At 33.0% G+C, this 20,709-nt stretch overlaps 1 protein-coding gene across 9 annotated transcripts in view; it reads right to left on the bottom strand.

Moving 5' to 3' along the window:
- The window catches only part of Adamts6 (ADAM metallopeptidase with thrombospondin type 1 motif 6), a 289,202-nt gene that overhangs the window by 99,458 nt on the left and 169,035 nt on the right, over window positions 1–20,709 (bottom strand). For 8 of the 9 annotated variants that reach the window (XR_013423336.1, XM_078015828.1, XM_078015829.1 and 5 more), the window contains one exon: window positions 8,364–8,471. Coding sequence is in view for 8 of the 9 variants with exons in the window: in XM_078015828.1 (XP_077871954.1) it covers window positions 8,364–8,471 (108 nt within the window). In the remaining variant the exon portion in view is untranslated. The remainder of the gene's footprint in view (window positions 1–8,363; window positions 8,472–20,709) is intronic. The other variant, XM_078015821.1, reaches the window with a different exon arrangement.

Below are 20,709 nucleotides of genomic sequence, written 5' to 3'. Positions count from 1 at the left end.
GGGTCTCACTGAGTTGCTTAGGGCCTGGCTAAGTTGCTATGGCTGGCTTTGAACTTAATATCCTCTGCCTCAGCCTCCCAAGCTGCTGGGATTACAGGCATGCACCATCTCGCCCAGCTGATTGTCTTTTTCTTAATAAACAAATCTTATTCTTTCTTTAGTGCATCTGCATTTGCTGGTCCTGGTAATGCTCTCCTCTACGTTTTTGTATTGCTGTCTTCTTTTCATTCAATCTTAGGTCAAGTGTGATTTCAACAGAGAGCTCTCTCTCCTTGACCACCTTTCTGCCACTTCCTGCCCTATGCCCCGCAGTGCCAGAATGCAATAGTGATCCTCCCATTTTAGTTCTTTTTTACCTTTTAACACTACTTCTAGTTAGCTATCTTTCAAATTACTACTTTTCTTCCTCTCCTTAGAAAGTAAGAGGCTTGATAGGGACATATGGCCATTTAAATTAATTAAAAGAAATAATTCAGTTCTTCAGCTCCATTAGCCACATTTCAAGAGTAGTATAGTCACGTGTGCCTAGTGGTTACTATGTTGGACACAGCATATACATTTCCATCATTACAGAAGGTTTTATTGGTAATGATGAATGCATAAAATAGAGCTTGGCAACTAATAGGCATGCGATAAAATTTTCTGAAATGAATAAGTCATAAGTTAAATTACAGGATTCTGTGTCACATTTTGGTTGCATGTTGGAAAGAAAACTAGAGATACCTTGTTTTCTTTGATATAAGGAGGCTGATTCATAGTGGGATAGGGAGCTGGAGCATGGGAAGAATAGACGAACTCTAGATAGGGCTGGAGGGGAAGGGAGGGAGAGTGGGGTTATTAATGATGGTGGAATGTGATGATCATTATTATCCAAAGTATAGGTATGAAGACATGAATTGGTGTGAATATACTATGTATACAACCTGAGATATGAAAAATTGTGTTCTATATGTGTAATAAGAATTGTAATGCATTCTGCTGTCATCTATAAATAAAATAAATAAATAGGCAAAAAAAACTATAGTGAAAGAATGTGATTTTTAATTTAATGTATTGATTGGGTTTTCAGTGCAGGAATGAGTCCCTGAAGCTACAAGTGTGCCTGGAGTCAAAGAGTCACGGTGGGTCCCTGCAAAGGGCAGAGGGCCACAGGTTCGGTTCCAATTCCCCAGCCTCAGGAAGGTTCAGCCTTTGACAAGTAGCACAGGGAGATGCCAAGTGCTTTGGTATGAGCTGGCAAATGCACCAGGAAGAGAAGGAGGGATCTCTTGACTTGACCTCCATTTAACTGTACTATGACATCTTGTCTTAACTAATCTTTATATTATTTAAAAGTTTGTCTTTTAGTAATCTTCAGAATCTTTTGCATCCATTTCATAATTTAATAAACTTCTTATTTGAATTAAAAAAAGAAAGTCAAATTAATAATTATTTCCCTGGTAGGAAGTGTAAAAGCTCTATTTCCAAAGGCAGGCAAATGGATGGAGTTGGAGAATATTATGCTAAGCGAAGTAAGCCAATCCTAAAAAAAACAAATGCTGAATGTTTTCTCTGATATGAGGATGCTGATCCATAATGGGGATGGGGGGGGAGCATGGGAGGAAAGGAGGAACTGTAGATAGGGCAAAGGGGATGAAGGGGGAGAGAGAAGGGATTGGGGTTGGAAAAATGGTGGAATGAGATAGATATCATTACCCTAAATACATGTATGAAGACATGAATGATGTGACTCTATATACAACCAGAGACATGAAAAATTGTGCTTTATATGTGTAATTTGAATTGAAATGCAGTCTGCTGTCATGTATAACAAATTAGAATAAAAAGAAAAAAACATAAGATCTTAAAAATGCTATGCATTAAAAAAAAAGCTCAGTGATACACCCACATCTTTTTCAGATCTCCTTGAAGAAATCCATGATAAATAGAGAAAATTTCCAGTTTTTTCAATTTTTAGGGAAGAAAGGAATTATGAGGGCTGCAATAATATTGAAAATCGTAGGTTCCAAAAGTTGTAGGTTCCATATGTTCTTAGTATGCTTGCAAAATGCAGGGAAGTGAGAAAAGTCACATAAATCTTCTTGTTTTCCTTTTAAATCTAATTCTTGGGCAAGGGAGTATAGCTTAGTGGTAGGGTTGGTACCTAGCATGCACAAGCCCCAGCACCATTTTTTTTTTAATAAAATAAAGCTTACTCTTAAGATAAAAGATAAATACACTATTCAGTTTCTTAAATGCTGCTCAGTTCTCATGGTTAATTAGTATCTACACAGTCATAGTATTTAATAAATGATTTGCTAGAACTTTTACTGCATAAATTCATTCTTTAATTATATACATTTCATGGACATATTAGACATACCAGAAGGTTAAACAACAAATATTAATGGATAAAAATCACAGTAATAATGTAAAATCAGTTATTAAGCAGTTGATAAAAGACAAGTCTCACTTGAATAACTAGTTAAAATTGTTAACTAGTTTACAAACTAACAACTTCAGTCTGTGTAGGAAACTTTATATTTTGAATCTCAGTTCTCATTCAAGCCATATTTTAGGGTCCAAAGCAAATCACTGGCTTTCTTTTCCTTTGTTTCCATAAATATATAATGGAAACTAGTTTTAGTATTTGATTCCAATGTGATTTAAATTAGAAGAACCTTAAAAATTAGTTCAATGCAGATATACATTCGAAGAAGTTAAAATCAATCAAACAACTTGTTTGATTTTGATCTCTGGCAGAAGTATGCTTTTGAACTCTGTTTTGTTTTCCCTCTTTCTATTTATGGGAACAAAATCTCCTTGGAATTCTCACATAAGATTTGAGCTACTTTACTAGATGTTTCATTAATCAATATAGATATAAAATTTTTAATGTATGTAAATCATGAATACAATAATTAGATTATACCAACGAATCAACTGAAGTATATAAATCCTATTAAGTACGGAAAGGTAAAATTTTTGAGTCCTATCATCTATGTTTATTCTTTCTTTTACATGGAGTTGCCTTACCTGTAAAAACTCTATTTCCAAAAGCATAGTCTTATTTCATTTTTAACTAGGAAAGTTAAATATGCAGATGCAAACCAGTTTCTAATCTTTATTCTCAAAGGTAATATCTAATCTAGTAATTTTGGACTGTTCTAAATAACAGTCATCACTTCAGTCTAAATTATGCAGACAAATTGGATAAATTTGGCCTTCCTTTGCTAATTCAGGTGTGTTTAACCAAATTCACAAAGGTGAAAGAAATGAAACTAATGCATTCCAAGAATAAAATCTCATGTTGTTTATCCTTACTTTTCACATTCCATCTAAATTAAATAAATGTGTTTTAAACACTATCTAGAAAAATAGCACATTCCACTGAAGCTTTGAAAAGCTTCTTAAGAAACACCTTTCATTACTAAACAACATCTCTTGCTATTGGGTTACTAAATTTCATGAGCTATACAAAAAAAAACTGACTTTAAGCAAGATATATTATAAATTTAACCGTCTACCTTTGAGAATTGGTCAGAATTTTACAAAAGAAATTTAAGGTATACATAGTATTTTTAAATAACTTTTAAAACTGGAACCATTTTAGGAGGTGATTAAGGTATATCTTATAATAGCCAGAACTGGGTCTAGTCAGCATCTGGAATGAGAGACCTCTAAGGAAATCCTAAGGTTTTAAAGGAAATGATATTGGTGATTCAATACAGAACATTCTTTCCAAATCAGAGTGCTGAGGGCTGGAGCACTACACTATTAAAAGCCTTATCTTTCCATTATGCAGGTGTGGGAATGTTCAAGCTACAATTCAGCCCAAATTCTAAATCAGAACTTGTCATCCCATACTATTTAAATTTATAAAGCAAATGGAAGAGCTACTCTTTCTTCACTTCCTGTGTTTATAGTTAGGCGTCCAGTCAAAACATATTATATTCTACTCTAAGTGAATTAAGGTCTAAGACTACAAATGTGCTATTTTATATCTAGTGCTTTAGAAGCCCATGTAATAATCCCATTCTAATCCACCCCTATGTTACCCATGCAAAGATATTAGGAATCAATGTCACTTATATGTAAGCCCAAATGCTGGGCTACATCTCTAATTGGGTCTTATAGAATCATTAAATCTATCTTTTGGCAATAAACCAAGTATTTGAAATCTTCTTTGTGGTCACCAGCAGGGATTACAAGGATTGGGCTTTGATTATCCTTAATATCCTGTTTGGTAACAATGCCAACACTACTACTGAAGTTTTTACAATCTAAATCCTTATTTACTATTTCATCAAATATGGCATCCCTCTGATTCCTGTCCAAGGGCTATTACTGATGCTATACCCAAGGAAAGTTCTCTGGCTGAAAGTTATATTGATTGATTTGTAGGAGACTGACCCATGGACACACAGTACCAGCACACCGTCTGGGCTCATCAAATTTCCTCCTTTGGTTAATGCTACTGTCCCTGAGCACATCCATTCAGACCATATGGTTCTTATTCAATCCTTGAATGGCTTATTCAGGCAAACATCCAATGGCTGTAATAGCGATGTCAGACCCCCCAGGACTCACGCAAAGATCAGTTTTTAATTTTTTGGCCATATTTCTTACTCCATCTGCTAAATGTGCATGGAACAGTTCCCATACTTACATGGAACATTTGTGGAACTGTGCCCCCGGGCAGGGATCCCATATTTTTGCAGCCAGAATTTGACGAGATCATCATGCATCCACTCCTCTGGATATGTCTATGCTATCACTCAAGCAATATTTCTACCCCCTCCTTTTTAAAGAAGATTTATTCAGAAAACTATGAGCAACTTTGGTTTTATTCTTCTGGCTAGACAGGGTGTAGGTTCTTTCTCGTCTCTTCTAAAGAAAGCAGTTTCGAAACTCAGTTAAGATCAGAGGCTGTAGATATTCCATTTATGTCTCTGAGAGATAAACTAATCCTTATACTCTGATGCTCATTGCTACTACTTGAGAGGGTCTGGCACAGAATTGTCTTCCCATCATCATTTAAGGTTAGCAAATTATAATGAAAAGTATGATGATAATTTAGCAATAGATACCATCTTCCCTCAAAGGAAAATCACAAAAAGCTCATTGATATATTATCTCAATCCATCTTCACAATATCACTATAAAATATGTTGAAATCAGTTTTCTCTTATTTTAAAGATTCCACTATTTTTCCAATTGTCACACAATCATATATTTTTAGCTCAATGTTTTACCCATACTGCCTTTTTATTGTGCCTACTCAGTTAAGAAACTGTTACCAGTAGAAAAATCAAAAATCCATTTAATATTAAAGGATAAAAATATACTGTCACCACCTATCTCAGACTTAGTGAACCACTTTATTCCTGTGACAACAAAAAATAACTTTCCTATGCAAAATTTCTCACTGGAAGATAAAGTAAAATTAGAGGCAGTATAGACGGGGGAAAGATTTTAACTCCCAAATCAGAAAACCTGGGCTGGAATCTCAGCTATGCTGGTAAATAGTAGTATAATTTGGACTCTCGAGTCTTACTTTTTTCATCTGTAAAACAGAGTTAAAACAGTACCTAACTTATAGGATTTTTGTTAACCTTAAACAGATAAATGGTTGTGAAGCACCTAGTGATATGTGTCTGGCATAGTGTAAGTACTTTAAAAATATTTATTACCATTGCCATTATTGTTACTGGAATGCCAACTATTTTTAGATGACAGGTTCACAGATTAACCACACAGAGTTGATCAAATCAATTGAAAGTTCCAGTTTGATCGTGTCACTAGCTCTTCTCATGTGTTTAAGTCAAAATTCTAAATTCTAGTTTAACTTCATAGTAATAAGTGTAAAATCTGCATTCAGCAACAATAAACATGCTTCTTTCTCTTAAGATATAAGAACTAAACAATAAAATTCATATAGAAAATAACAGTAAATTCAGTTAATAAAAATAAAAGTTCAGCTCATGTGTCTAGTTCTTTTTATTAATATAGATAGATTCAGTTCTCTGAAAGCCCTTCATAAATTTAGTTTTTCAATGTTTTGTTCTCTTTTGTTTTATTTTTGTACCAGGGATTGAACTCAGGGGCACTCAACCATCGAGCCCCATCCCAGCCCTATTTTGTATTTTATTTAGAGACAGGGTCTACTGAGTTGCTTAGCACCTCGTTTTTGCTGAAGTTGGCTTTGAACCCTGTTCCTGCTGTCTCAGCTTCCCGAGCTGCTGAGATCACAGGCATACGTCTGGCATAAATTCAGTTTTTATGGATGCTTTGAGGGTCTTCTTTTTCCTCTATTCTTTCTAGGAATCTACGTTTGTATTTTTTTTCATAGGTTCTTTTATTCTAAGACTTGTTCCTATCATTCCTAAAACTGCCTACCTGCATGTTTTGGGAAGAATGACCCGGATTTGTTTTGTAGATTAATTTTAGATGGTGATGTCCAACGTATTGACCTTATAATAGTACAGTGTTGGGTTGTGAGTAAAAATGAAGCATTACTCTGAGCAGTTTAGCAAGATTCTGTTTCTAAATAAAATATAAAAAAGGGCTAGGGATGTGGCTCAGTGGTTAAGTGCCCCTGGATCAAAATCTGATACAAAAAAAAAAAAGATGCTTTGACACACAAACCTACAAGGTCCTCAAGTAGTTTTTTAGGGAGCCCAAGTTGTTCTTTGGAGGTATGTTAGGAGTGACAGAGTAAATTAAATTTCTGCATTCAACAACAATAAACATGTCACCACCTATCTTAGGCTTAGTGAACCACTTTATTCCTGTGACAACAAAAAATAACTTTTTCGTATGCAAAATTTCTCACTGGAAAATAAAGTAAAATTAGAGGCAAAGACAGGGTAAATTAAATTTCCCCTCTATTTGATTTTCTAAATTTAAATTCAATACTGTTAGCTTTAATATTAGCTGAGGAAAGTATTCCTCAAAATCATAATTTCTAAGAAATATGCCAACTTTTTCATATATATGTAGATAGCTGTAAGGTCTGAGATTTAAGGGCCCTTCTATTAAGCACAAACAAGTCATTAAGTATGTGTTTTCAATATAAATGTGGAGGTTGAAACTTGTGTTCCAAATAGCCACTATTTATGGTTTAATTACTGAAGTGATTATATAATATATAGAATGCTTCTAGAAGGGCTTTGAAGTGTTTAAAAGCAAAAATTCTTTATGCTTTGGAAATACATCAAAATTGGAAACAAATAGTGATAGTGATAGTGATAGTATCATTCTAGGTGAATAGAAACTATAACCCAGGGACTAGTCACTAGAATAATTATCAATGACAGACAAACAGATTCTCAATGTGTGATTGCCCCTTTACAATTGAGTATTTCTTCTAAGTATAGATTGATATAAATTGCTACTTGTTGTTGACAAGAATTGTTGATTCCAAAATAAACCTAGACTGTTGTTTTAAGAAAGCAGTTCCTAATATTTTTTATTACTTCAGTGAAAAAAAAAAGAAGAAATTTTTGGTAGTGTGGGAAGGTCTCTGTATTTTTATTGGCTACTTAAAAATTCTGAAAAAAAAACCATAATCCTTTTTAAATGACCCTATCAATTCATATATTTAGCATAATTTACCAACATTTCCAAACCCAGCAATGGAAAAGCCATCACCATGGCACTAGGTCATGGGTCCTGAATGAAGCCATCAACAAGAATTAATATACTGTGACAGCTGCCCAAAAGCTTTCATTCTTTTTATTTAAACATCCCATTGCAAGCTGAAATTCAGTGTAACTTTTGTTGAAAGTAGCCCAGCTAACATGCAAGAATTCAGAACTGAGAACAGATGACAAGTAGTAGTTATTATTGTAAATTCAGTCCATAGCAATAAATTCTAGAATTTACATACATAACAATTTCTAAGAATTTCAGGAGTAGCATACAACTATTCTTGTCTATTTGAACAATTCTTGATGACATTTAAAAAATTAAACTGATGGAACTAAAATTATTTAGCTCTGATTTCTGTGCTCAATAAATTATTTGACTAAGTCCCTTTGCTTATACTGCAATGTAAAAGTGACTTTAATTAGTCTATGAAGTCTATTTTGGGGTCATGTAATTTTTTCCTAGGAATTATTTATCAGAAAAAATTATATAAGATTTTTTTGACACAAATAGAACTCATACAAGCAGGTAAAACTGACACAGAAAATAGTTATGCATTGCAAATCCTAAAGGATGCATATTTGCTGATATCAATTAACTACTGAGCTAGGAATTTAATATTTTAAAGTGCATTTTAAATTACAAGATTTTCTAATGATTGATTGATTATTATCATCAAAATTTATCAGCTAATAATCTACGTATGAAACAGGTAGAAAATCACTTAAGCTTACCCCCTTTTCAATATTCCCCGTTTGACAGAGCGTCCCCTCAGCTGCTGGAATACTGTTGGTGACACAGCGGTTGCTTTTGCTGAGGCACCAGAGCTCTCTACACACTTCCTAGGAAAGAAGGCAAAGCAAGTTGATCAGAAATAGAGATTAAAATTGTGGCCAATTGTTCCATAAAACACACTCACATTCAGATTTATAGAAAAGAGAACCTAGGTCTCTTGTTGCTATCGAAGTATCAGAGATAGGCTCTTATACAAGATGGGTTACCCTTTTAGTAGAATCACTTAAACATTTGTCTTTATAATTCTCATTTTAGTGGATAAATTATGTCTTAGCTTTTAACACTGATTAGGATCTTTTCACAACATGCACAACAATTTCATTAATACAAAAGACTCATAATAATAAAGAGAGGAAATCTATGTTTATTACACTCATACAAGAACATACAATAGCACAAACTTACCAATTTTAATAAAGTATTGCAAGGGAAATGACTTCCTAGACTTACTGTAATAGGCAAACAAAGACAACTTTAAAATGACAAAGGGATACACACATATCATGAGATGGATATAAATTTAATATATGTGAAGTAATATGATGTATGTTGGAATAATTTCTAAAGTTCAGATAAGAGCAATTTAGAAATGCTATTTTCAGTCTGTCAATATCGTCTACCTCCATGAAAAGAATACCTGGTTTTGAACAAATGCTGCCATTTATACCATGTTTCAGATGCTACTTGAAGCTGTCAGAATTTTCTATGAAGAGAGCATTTGTACCTTGGTGCCTAAGTTTTAGGAACCAATTGAGACTGCTAAGAAGGTCAATTCCCCCAAAGTCTCATTAAAATCGAACTCGTAATCTTTTTCAGAAAATTCCCTTGAAGTATACAGGTTCCCCCTTGATGCTATCAGATCTAATTTATTCTGATTTATCTTCTCATTACCTCAGTATAGGTTTACAATACCTGTTCTAACATTATCAATATAAAATACTTCATTTGGTAGCTGGGGTTGTGGCTTAGTAATAGAGTACTTAGTGCAGATGAGGCACTGGGTTCGATCCTATGCACCACATAAAAATAAATACATAAAAATAAAGGCATTGTGTCCTCATACATTTAAAAAATACTTCATTTTGTTTGTGCTATGTTGATTTATCAGATTCTAAAATAAGCATATAAACATTATCCCTGAGTAAGCGTTTTAACTAACAGCTCAAACCAGATTGTTTTGGAAGAAAATACTAAAATATTTCAGTATCTTTTATATATAATCATCAAGTAGCATCACTGCTGATATAACAAGTTTTTTTTGAGAGAGAGAGAAAGAGAGAGGGAGAGAATTTTTTAATGTTTTTATTTTTTTTTTTTAGTTTTCGGCGGACACAACATCTTTTGTTTGTATGTGGTGCTGAGGATCGAACCCGGGCCACACGCATGCCAGGCGAGCGCACTACCACTTGAGCCACATCCCCAGCCCAACAAGTTTTTAATTTAAACTAGAACTATGTAGTATAGTGTGTGTTTGCAATAAAAATATGATAATCTGGATACAGAGATAAATTAATAAGGAATATGTAATCCTTTTGCTCATTTTTAACTCTTTTTAACTCTCAAAACACAATTTTAAGAACACAGTTTTATGTTCCTAAATATATTTAGTTAATATTTTAAAAGCAATAGGAGTAATATTTAAGTGGCTTTAAAATACTGCCCCATGTAGCAAAAGTTTATCCAAATTCAAAAAACAATGAATTCACAACAGAGAAGCATTAATAGAACAGAATACATATAGAGATCATGAAATTGTTTCATCCATAAATTTGTTTCTAAACAAGACTTCTGATCTCTTATGATCCTTATTTGGCCTAAATCTTACTTTGACAAAGTAAAAGAAATCTAAAGGTTATTTTACACAGAATTAGGCAATGAAAATTCTATTATTGAAAAGGACTATACTCACAGCATCTCTCAAAAAACATACAATTTAGTTTTCAAAAGTATCTTGGAAATCTCTACCCAAAATGGCAAGTGCTTTAGAAATTTTTTTCAAAACCTAAATTTCGAGATTCAGGAGAAAGCCCTCTTAATGCTAAGAGAATGATGCCTTTTGAAGTAGTCCAACAGAAGTTGGACTACTTTGTGAGTTCCTGAAGGTTGAAATTTTGCTAGAGCATTAACTTCTTATAGATCACTAAATAAAGCATAGCACTGGAAGTCTAACTCAAGATGTTAAACTAGTCACAGAGAAGGAGCAAAAGAGTTTTCAAATAGTTCTCACAACTGGAATCTCAGCTTCAGTAAGAAAGATTTTGATATTCAATTTAGGAAGATTTCCACATTTAGAAAAAAGAAAAGCAACAAATGATGCTCTCTTGAACAATAAAAAGCAACTTCACCCTTTCAGAATGTCCTTCTTCCTCTAAACTGCTGAATTCTGGAATGTACATGATATATTTACATAGATCAATTTTTTTTCACTTGCATATAAGTTGCTGAATAAGCACCCTGATACAAGTTCCAAGTTCTAATAGTTAAATGCAAGTTGAAATTTTTTGCCTCTTGGAAAATATTTATAAAAACCAAAGTCACAGGTAGATCAATTTCCCTAAATAAAATGCAGAGGTGAGGATAGATAGTAGGAAGTAATGATATTTTCTTTTCTTTCTTTCTTTCTTTCTTTCTTTTTTTTAACTCACCGTCTTCGGTTTAGCTTTAAAACATAGTTTTCTTTCACATATTTGTGATTCCTGACAGAAAGAGATAAGATTAAGACTAATTTCATGACCTTTATGAACTAAAAAATCATTGTGTGTTAGGGTCCCCTTTATAATTCTAAACTATATTTTGGGAAGACTCTCTAGGGGAAATTTGGTACTGTGGTGACCTTTGAGTTTAACACATTGTTACAAATTTTCAATTCTATGGGGCATGATGATGGGTTAAGGAAGGACAGAGAAGTTATCAACAGCTCCACTAAGAGTCATTTTTGTTATGTGGCAGTGGAAATTTGAAATGGAATCTTAATATCATAGAGTCAACTTCTAACCACTTAGGAGGGTTGCCTGATAATGCAAAAGTAATAGCAATTTGCCCCTTTCATTTAAGAATATTTATTGAGAATCTACTATGCACCCATCACTACATTAATGTTATGAAAAAATACTACCACTTAAAATTCATAGGAACCAGGGAGAAAAGTTAGAGAGGGTATAGTCCAGACATGTAACCATGGATTGGTTTGCTTTATGATAAATTTTTTAATTTCTATGACAAAATTAGAAGAATGATATCAATATAATCCTTATATTTCATGACACTAATTTTTTTATTCTAATGGGCTTTAATGAAGTTTTATTCCTTTTACTCTTTAGATATTACAGTAGATTGTAAGTAAGATTGCTGAGGACACGGTCTGTTTCCTTAGGACAGCCTTTATAAAATGTTCCTTTTTGGCAAAATTAAAAGTTGGCATCCCCATTTTGGTGTGCCAGTTTTTTTAGAGAAATTTTCCTTGTCTATAAAAACCTAAAAGTTTGTGAACCACCCACTTGTCCAAGACTTGTTAGCCAATGTTTATTTAGATACATCTGTGTCTTCCAATGCCTTTAATAAAAATTGTTTTTTAATGCCTACAATTATCTTCTGAAAACAATTTCTTCTTGACATACATTCTTTATAATATTTTAGCAAGGGATATTTTTCTTATTTTTCTGAAAGTATATTTATTTATCTTCATTTGGACAATATTTTAATTGAATATCCAATTCCAGGGTAACATTATTCTTACCTCAGCCTTTAAAAGTATTAAGTCCATTGTCATCTGACCTCCACAGGGGCCAGACCTGTTAGTCTAGCAGCTGTCTTTTGTAGGAGTCTTTCCAGGTGCTTTCAAGAATTCCTTTTGTGTTGTTTCACCACATATCTAAGTATTTTGTTTTAATCTACTTGGACTCATGCTATGAAGATTTGTATTTTCCTTTGACTCTGATTTTTTGTAATGTGTCTCTCTTACTAGACTTTCCATTCTTTGTTTTTGTTTTTATTTTGAAGCTCCTATTCAGCTAATTTTGGACCTATTTTACCTTCTCATTTTAGCCACCTTGGCTCTTATTCTCTTTTTCAAATTTTTTTTTAAATTTTGGGCATTAATTGTCAATTTCATGGTAGATTGTTTCCTCATTTATTAATTTTTATTCCAGCTTATCTTCAGCGAAAAATTTATTATTACTTTAGCATCTTCTGTAGAAGTATAGTCACATACATTTGCTTATATCATATATCCCAAGGTTTTCATGTTGACTTATTTGGTCAGCACTATATTGTCTGTACAAAGTCTTTTCTTTTGTTCTTATGTGAGGCACAATCCTAGGGCTCCATTTCTTATGGGAGTCATTTTTCCCCATTAATGTATCTGCACAGTTCAATCAACTTTTAAAAAATAACACAAAAGTGATGTCTTTTCACAGTGTCTGCACCTGTCCTCATGTCTCTGACAGGGAGCTGGGCATTTTAGAAATGGCACCATTAAGCCATCTACTTTGTTCAATAAAGAAAGGAGAAAACAAAAAAAAATTTAATTATCTTCTGAGTCTATATATTGCTATGGTCTTTCTCTTAAGTTGTGAGAATGCTTGTTTGATAATTCCAAATCATTAATGTACTAGAAAATAATCACATAAAAAAAGTGAGACTTATGTATCTTGGTTTCATTTTGTCAATTTGTCAATTGTTCATGCTGTAGTTAAATTGATTGAATTTAATTATGTTTGTTAGTGTTATTTTATCTAGCATATTTGTTTTTGTGCCTGAAGGAATGATTGTGTTTACTGTTTGTCATATTTTTGAACCTGGAACTCTTTTCTCAGACTTTAAGAAAGTCAATTTCATACATGATTGTAAAAACGTACACATCAGCCTAGAAGTCAGGGGAGCAGATTTCAGTTCAATACTCAGAGTAATCTTCCAAAAGTCAGAGATGAACAATGATGAACTAATGCAGAATCCTTATCGGTGGAGATTTTATAGCATTTCATGACCACCTGGCAGGGATTTTGTAGGCAGGAAGAAAATAAAGGAAGTAATACTTTTTCAGGGTATGCCGTTAACTACTATACAAGGTACATTCATATTTTTGGCTCATTTAATCATCACCCCCCCCATGTTATGGTTTCCAACCGAGGATGACTCCTCCATTCAAGAGGTTCACTTTACAAAACTTTTGGAAATTATGAGAAACTAACATAATTTCAGGAAAAATTAACAATTTGCTTCAATTTCAACTAAAACTAGATTTGACCCAGCTTTGATATGAGCTCTGGGTAAGATTCTCCTCACAACTAAACTCCTTTCCCATGCCTTTTATACATATTAGATTGAATAAAATTACTGGTCAAAACTGATTAATAAAGCTTTACTTGTATTCTAATATAATATAAAATAATCACTAAATATTTATAATATGTCCTGTCCTTTTCCTTTATTTTAAAGGATTATAGCTTCAAATTATGATGATTATTTATAATTCATCACTTATTTGCATATTACATGAGGTTAGGCATCAACTTTAACATTATATTTGAACTTTTGAATGTAACGTCATCACTTGTCTTTGGATTTTAAAAAGGTACTGTTAACATAATACACAAAAATATTCTGTGGCTATTCAAGAAACAAAAAATTTAATATTTTTTCTACCTAGTCAACATTTTAATAGCAACTCCCAGAGTTTCTAGTCTGATTTGTTAGGTGAATGACAATCTTTGCAAACATTGACAATAATTAAAACACCAATATAAATAAGTTTAGAGAATGGAGTTTATTATGATGATCTAATATAAAATAATGTATCTGTTATACAGAAATAACTCCTCTGAACTAGGGCCACTTTGATCAATATTGAATGATTGATTACTTTACAAAGACCATTTCAGTACAATCAAAGAAATTAGGATTAATTTTTCCAATGTCTCCATACATTTCAAGTAATTATATGTGTTAAAACAAACTCTAAAAAATGAGACAAGAACCCCTATGATTTACCTAGGGAAAATTAAAATTAGCAGTTCACACAAGAGGGGAGAAACATCATAAAAGAATAAAAATCGTTTTACAACGATTATATCATTAAGTAAAGCAATGTGTAAAGAGAAAATGGTATATTTATTGCAAGATGGCTTTTGTCTATGTTTTTGTCTTTAATTTTAAACAACTGTTAAATCTGTAAAAGAAACATGTATAAACCTTTTGTCCTTGGGAAACTCAATCCTTATGCCATCTTGGATCCTTGTCTGTGAGTATAAAACTTTCTCTTTGTCTTCATTACCATATCAGGAACATCTCTAACAGCTGTTTGCAATAAAGGATCCTAATGGTCAAGGGGGAGAACAGAGTCCTAAAGAGGTCACAAAGGCCCATCAGTGATTAGAAAGGTTACTTATCATTGATCACACAAAGGAAAACTAAAAAAGAACACATGGTGACCTTATGGCCTGGTTCCAGGTGCTTAGTTGCTATCTAAAGAAAGAGGGTAATTGTACCCTTATTTCTGCCTTAAATATTATGTAGATGATTTAAATGTAAGAGATTTGAAAAAGGAAAATTACCAACCAAAAACAAAACAAAACAAAAAAAAAACACCAAAACACTTAATTTAAAAATTCTGATTAAATAAATACATCACAAATTTTAAAGAATTAAAAAGATTATTAAATGGTTAAAAAAAGAAATAAAACCTTTAAGAAGCAAACCCAGGATAAAAACTACTGATCTTTAAGCATATGAGTGATTCTAGAACTCTTACTTAGGTTCGGAATTTAGGAAAAATTAAAATGCAACCAGTTCTTGTCATATACATGCCTAATAAACATATATGTTTCAATTTCAAAAGAATATTGTGGTCCTATATCTTCTGTTCCCTAAGTCCAAATCAAACCACACTGCATACCTTAAAATCCTCAAGAAAAGTGATTCTACAATCTAAGTTCAACTCTCCAGTATTTAATAACTTGAAATTCTTTCTAATAACTAATCTACAATCATCTAGTTGTAAAAATTAAAGATTATTTAGGGGTTTTCAATACTCTTTGTAGGGAAGGGGAATAACATGTTACCAGCATTCAAACTATAACAAGTATTTCAAAACCTGAAAATGGGTTTGAGGCTAGCATTTAATTTTGTGTGTATATGTTTGTTTTTATAGACTATTCAAACTTGCCTTCGTCAAACTTCCCTTTAATACTACTTAGTATTTCACTAATGGCATCCTCCAAATTATCTGTATCTCTTTAAAAAATTGTGTAGTTAGGCAACAATATCCTAACAAGATTAATGAAGCCAACATACAATTATATGAATAATTCCTAATGATAAAGCAGTAATGACTTAAAATTTAGTCAACTGGTGGTGATAGAATAATAAAAGTGAATAATCATGGAAACATAAAAACGAGAGTCTGAAAGGCAAAATGTATCAGTCTTTATGAAGTACTCTCCAGAGGAAGAAAACCCAAACAGAGAACTCACTACCCTGAGCTACAATTAGGTGGACATGGCCTGGTGGCAACATCATTATAGTTATTAATGTGATAAAATAATCCATACTATCCTATATTTTAATTTTATGATTATTTGATACTTGTTTTATAAGAAATTGGTCTACTTGATAGATTTCTATAGGAGAAAAATGTGCAGATTTCAGTAGATTTGACTAAATACAAACTATATAGCTCTATTTATTACAATAAATAAATCCAAATATATTTCTTTGATCTTTCATTTCCAAGATTAGGTTCTAAAAAGATCTCTCATCACTTAAAGTATGGAACAAATATGGTACCAAATCCTTTGGAGATTATTAAAGAAAAAAAATACTTGCCACAAATATATTTATCCTTGAAAGATTCAAAATTAATCAGAAGTCTTAAAATTTCCAAAGTTATATCGTACTTTCCCTTTATATGTTCTTTTATGTTTCTAATACACTAGGATTTTGCAATTCCAAAGTCAAAATTATGGAGCCCACAAAGCATCTACACACAAACTCCAATTCACCTCATCTCAGAGTTATGAAGCAGAACACTCTAGCTTAAAAAGAGGGAATTTGTATTTACCTAGAAACATAAGGGCATTGTTACACAGGGTATTATCTGAAGCAGAGCTACTGTAGTTCTCTGTATAGGATGTGTTGGGATGGAGAGAAAATAAAGGGAGGAGACTGAGGATGTAGCTCAGTGATAGGACACTTGCCAGCATGCACAAGGCCTAGGTTCAATTCCCAGCCCTGTTGGGGAGGGGAGGAAGGGAGGAGGATATTGATAATTTTACAAAAGCTTTTAATTTTCTAATTTTTTCAAATTACAGCATTATATTTGTTTCTAAAATAAAATATATCCTAATAATCCTATAATTTTCTGCATATCAATAATCTTTTCTGTTCTATTTCATTAAAAACACTCCAATAGTTTCTCATTCCTCTTTCAGATAAAAAGCTAGAATTCAAAAACATACATAGAGATAGATATAGATATATAAAATATACGTGTGTGTGTGTGTGTGTGTGTGTGTGTGTGTGTGTGTATGCATGTGTGTTAGGCAAGCACTCTACCACCCAGGTACAGCTCTGCCCTAAATCAAGAATTCTTCACATGGCCTATAAGGGGCAATCAGATTTGGCTCCTACTTCTTTACTCATTTATGGGGTGTTTGTTTAAGAGCATTAACCTTTTAGCCTTCCCTGTGCTTTTCAAACACAGCCTCAGGCTCTTCACAAAGATCTTCTCTCCACTGTCTCTTCTTCGTCAGATAACTCTTCTCACTCATCTATTCAACAAACATTTACTGAGCTCCTGTATAAGCCAGGCATTGAGCTACTCACTAAACAAATAGCATGAACAAGTCAGGTAGAATCCCTTTTCTCAAGGAAACTGCATCTTCATTGCAATTATCAGTTCACTCATTCAAATATTTACTGAGCCCCTACCATGAACCAGGAAACTGTTCTGGTGCTGGGGAATTCATCAGTAAATGTAACAAACTTTTCTCTGCTCTCAAAGAAAATAGATTGTAGTTGGGAAAATATATGTTAGAAAGAGATAAATGTTGATATAAAAACTAAAGCAAGGAAAATCATAGGAGTTGTGTATGTATGTGTACAAATTTAACTGTTTTAGGTTAGGATGTCAGGGAAGACTTCATCTAGAACATCACATTTAAGTAATTAACAATAAATATCCAGCACTGCAAAAAGACAAACAAATAATCAAATAAGCAAAATGAATACAGATTTTAATAAGTGCTACATACAAAATAAATAGTATAATATAAAAGAGTAACTGGGAGAAGCTTTTTATACAGAATGATAAGAAAGAATATATAGCAGCACAATTCACAATAGCTAAGCTATGGAGCCAACCTAGGTGTCCTTCAACACATGAATGGATAAAGAAAGTATGGTATATATACACAATGGAATATTACTCAGACATAAAGAAAAATGACTTTATGACATTTGCCAGTAAATGGATAGATCTGTAACCTATCATGCTAAGTGAAATAAGCCTATCCCCCCAAAATCAAAGGTTGAATATTTTTGCTGATATGGGGAAGCTAAACCACAATGTGGGAGGGGGGGAGAGGAGAGAAGCTGAATAGATTAGACAAAGGGAATTATGGGAAGGAAGCGGGGATAGGGATAGTAAAGACAGCAGAATAAATCTAACATAATTTTCCTATGTACATGTATGTAAATACCTACACAAATTCCATCATCATGTACATCAACAAAAATGGGGTCCTAATTAAAATAACATATTCCATGCCTGTATAATATAACAAAATGGATTCTACTGTCATGTTTAACTAAAAAGAACCAATAAAAAAGAAAGAAGGCCTATCTGAAGAGAAACTGCATTTGAATTGAAAGTGTAGGATGATATTGGAATATCTTAACATGCTCCCCTAAGTACAGAAGACTCAGATCCTCCTAAAGCAGTACCAGTTATAAAAGAATGGTATCATGGATGACAGAGATGTACAGAGGAAACAGAAACACTGTATGCAGCCATGTGGAGAAAAAGAAAAGGCACTTTGCATGTTTGTCATACCCTCTTGCTATATGAAGTTTACAAGAACATCTAGGCTGCTACTCACTTGAAAAAGTTAAGAAAACTGAATAAAGTCTACTAATGGCCAACCTGAGGTCAAAGGTAATAGTGAATAGTGTGAACAGATTTTTTTAAGAGAGAGAGAGAGAGAGAGAGAGAGAGAGAGAGAGAGAGAGAATTTTTTAATATTTATTTTTTAGTTTTCGGTGGACACAACATCTTTATTTTATTTTTATGTGGTGCTGACGATTGAACCCAGCGCCCGGCTACTGCTTGAGCCACACCCCCAGCTCTAGATTTTTTTTTTTACTTAAAATATTCTGTTAGAAAGGAGTCTGCTCCACTGTGAAAGCATATATTAGATAACGTATTCCCATTTATGATTCAGAATATATGGTCAATTGATAAAACACAATTCAGTTCTACATTAAAGTAAGTTATAATAATGTACAACACACTATGCATTGTGGGCTAACTCAAGTCCCTGTAAACAATGATAAACCTCACATATAATAAAAATTCCCATAAATTAAACAAAGCTATAATGTCCATAAAATTTATCTGTTTCCAACCCATATATAGATGAACAATCATCTCCTGCTGGTTAATAGTAAATTATGTATTCAATATTCTTAGCTTATACTAAATAGTTAAGTGTATTTGAAAACAATGTTTTGGAAATGATTTAAAGTAACAGAATAAAGAAATAAAGAGCTAAGTCTGGGACAGCTCTGGAAGAATCTGTACTTTTTGGAAAGCAATGAAAAGATCACCCAAAGTCCCTATTTTTTATAGGTTAATGATTGAATTTCTAAGTTCAAACTTTTTGTTATTACTGCAACATGCTTTCTGTTAATTCAGTTTTTATAATCATTTTCTAATAAAAAGAGGAAACTAACAGAAAGTAGAAGAGAAATGAGAGGACAGATTCTATAATAGAGTTTTATAGGAAAGAGCTGGTTGTTCCTAATAGGCCAAAAAAAAATCATTTCCTGCACATACCAATACTGCTGTTTTATTTGCAGCATATTTTCTTCCAGGAAGCATCCAAGGCCCCTTAGAAACCTGCTAACATAGCCAGGAGATATTTCTGGATAATTTAGTAGGTCGCTGAGCTTTGCATGCGCTTGTCTGTACTTGCATCTTGCCTTGAAGAAGTCCTAACTTCGTTAGCTTTTTAGGTGGGGGGCGTATCAGGGATTGAACTCAGGTGCACTTGACCACTGAGCCACATCTCCAGCTCTATTTTGTATTATATTTAAAGACAGGGTCTCACTGAGTTGCTTAGTGCCTCGCTTTTGCTGAGGCTGGCTTTCAACTCTCCATCCTCCTGTCTCAGCTTCTAGAACTGCTGGGATTACAGATTTGTGCCGCTGCACCTGGCTAGTCCTAATTTTTTTTTTTTTTGATGGTTCTTGGGATAGAACCTAGGGCTTTGTGCATGAGAGGCAAGCACTGTACCTACTGAGCTATATCTCAGCCCTAGCCTTAACTTTTTATGTAAGAAAAAAGAAAATAAATTCTCTCAAATACAAGACTTGGAGTTTCAGACACCTGAGAATTTATGGTCCTAAAGAATAAGTTAAGAGAAGGTGTCCTGATCTCTTCTCTCCCAAAAGAGACTGGGACAAGATGAGGAGCATGAGAAGATTTTTAGTAAAAGACAAAAATTAAACAAGTGTCTTCTGAAACAAAATACATCTGTAACCTTTACTTTTTAACAGAAATATTACACCTAGTAGTAAAAGAACTGCCATATTTAGACCATTTTTTAAAAATCTTGGATTCAATAATTAACGTGGATTAGTTTCCCCATCTACAAAATATTATCGGATAATAACGATTTTTACCAATGCAGTCTGAAGTAGCTCAGAAAAAGGAACTATGTGATTATAAGAAACTACATATCATTTCTAGATTACTACACATACAACTATATTATTCTGTATATTGTACTGTACTGTTTTGTTCTTTGTGTTTATAGCCATTACATTTTCATCATTATTCTATGGAAGTTAAGAGCATTTGGGAAAAAAAAGATGATATGCAAGGATAACCATGGAAAATATTTCCCCAAGTAAAATAAAATAGAAAAAAATTCACGTAAACTTGTAAGTATAACTAATATGTGTAAAAATGTATCCAACCCACTAAGAATTCACCAAACTCCAGATAAGACGTTTCATAACTACAGATGTAATCAACAGCTAGCCAGCAATGACTTCCTGATGACCAAA

The sequence above is a fragment of the Ictidomys tridecemlineatus genome, chromosome 1, assembly GCF_052094955.1.
Source record: "Ictidomys tridecemlineatus isolate mIctTri1 chromosome 1, mIctTri1.hap1, whole genome shotgun sequence".
Classification (NCBI taxonomy): Eukaryota; Metazoa; Chordata; class Mammalia; order Rodentia; family Sciuridae; genus Ictidomys; species Ictidomys tridecemlineatus.
This window is presented reverse-complemented; position numbering and strand designations above follow the sequence as displayed.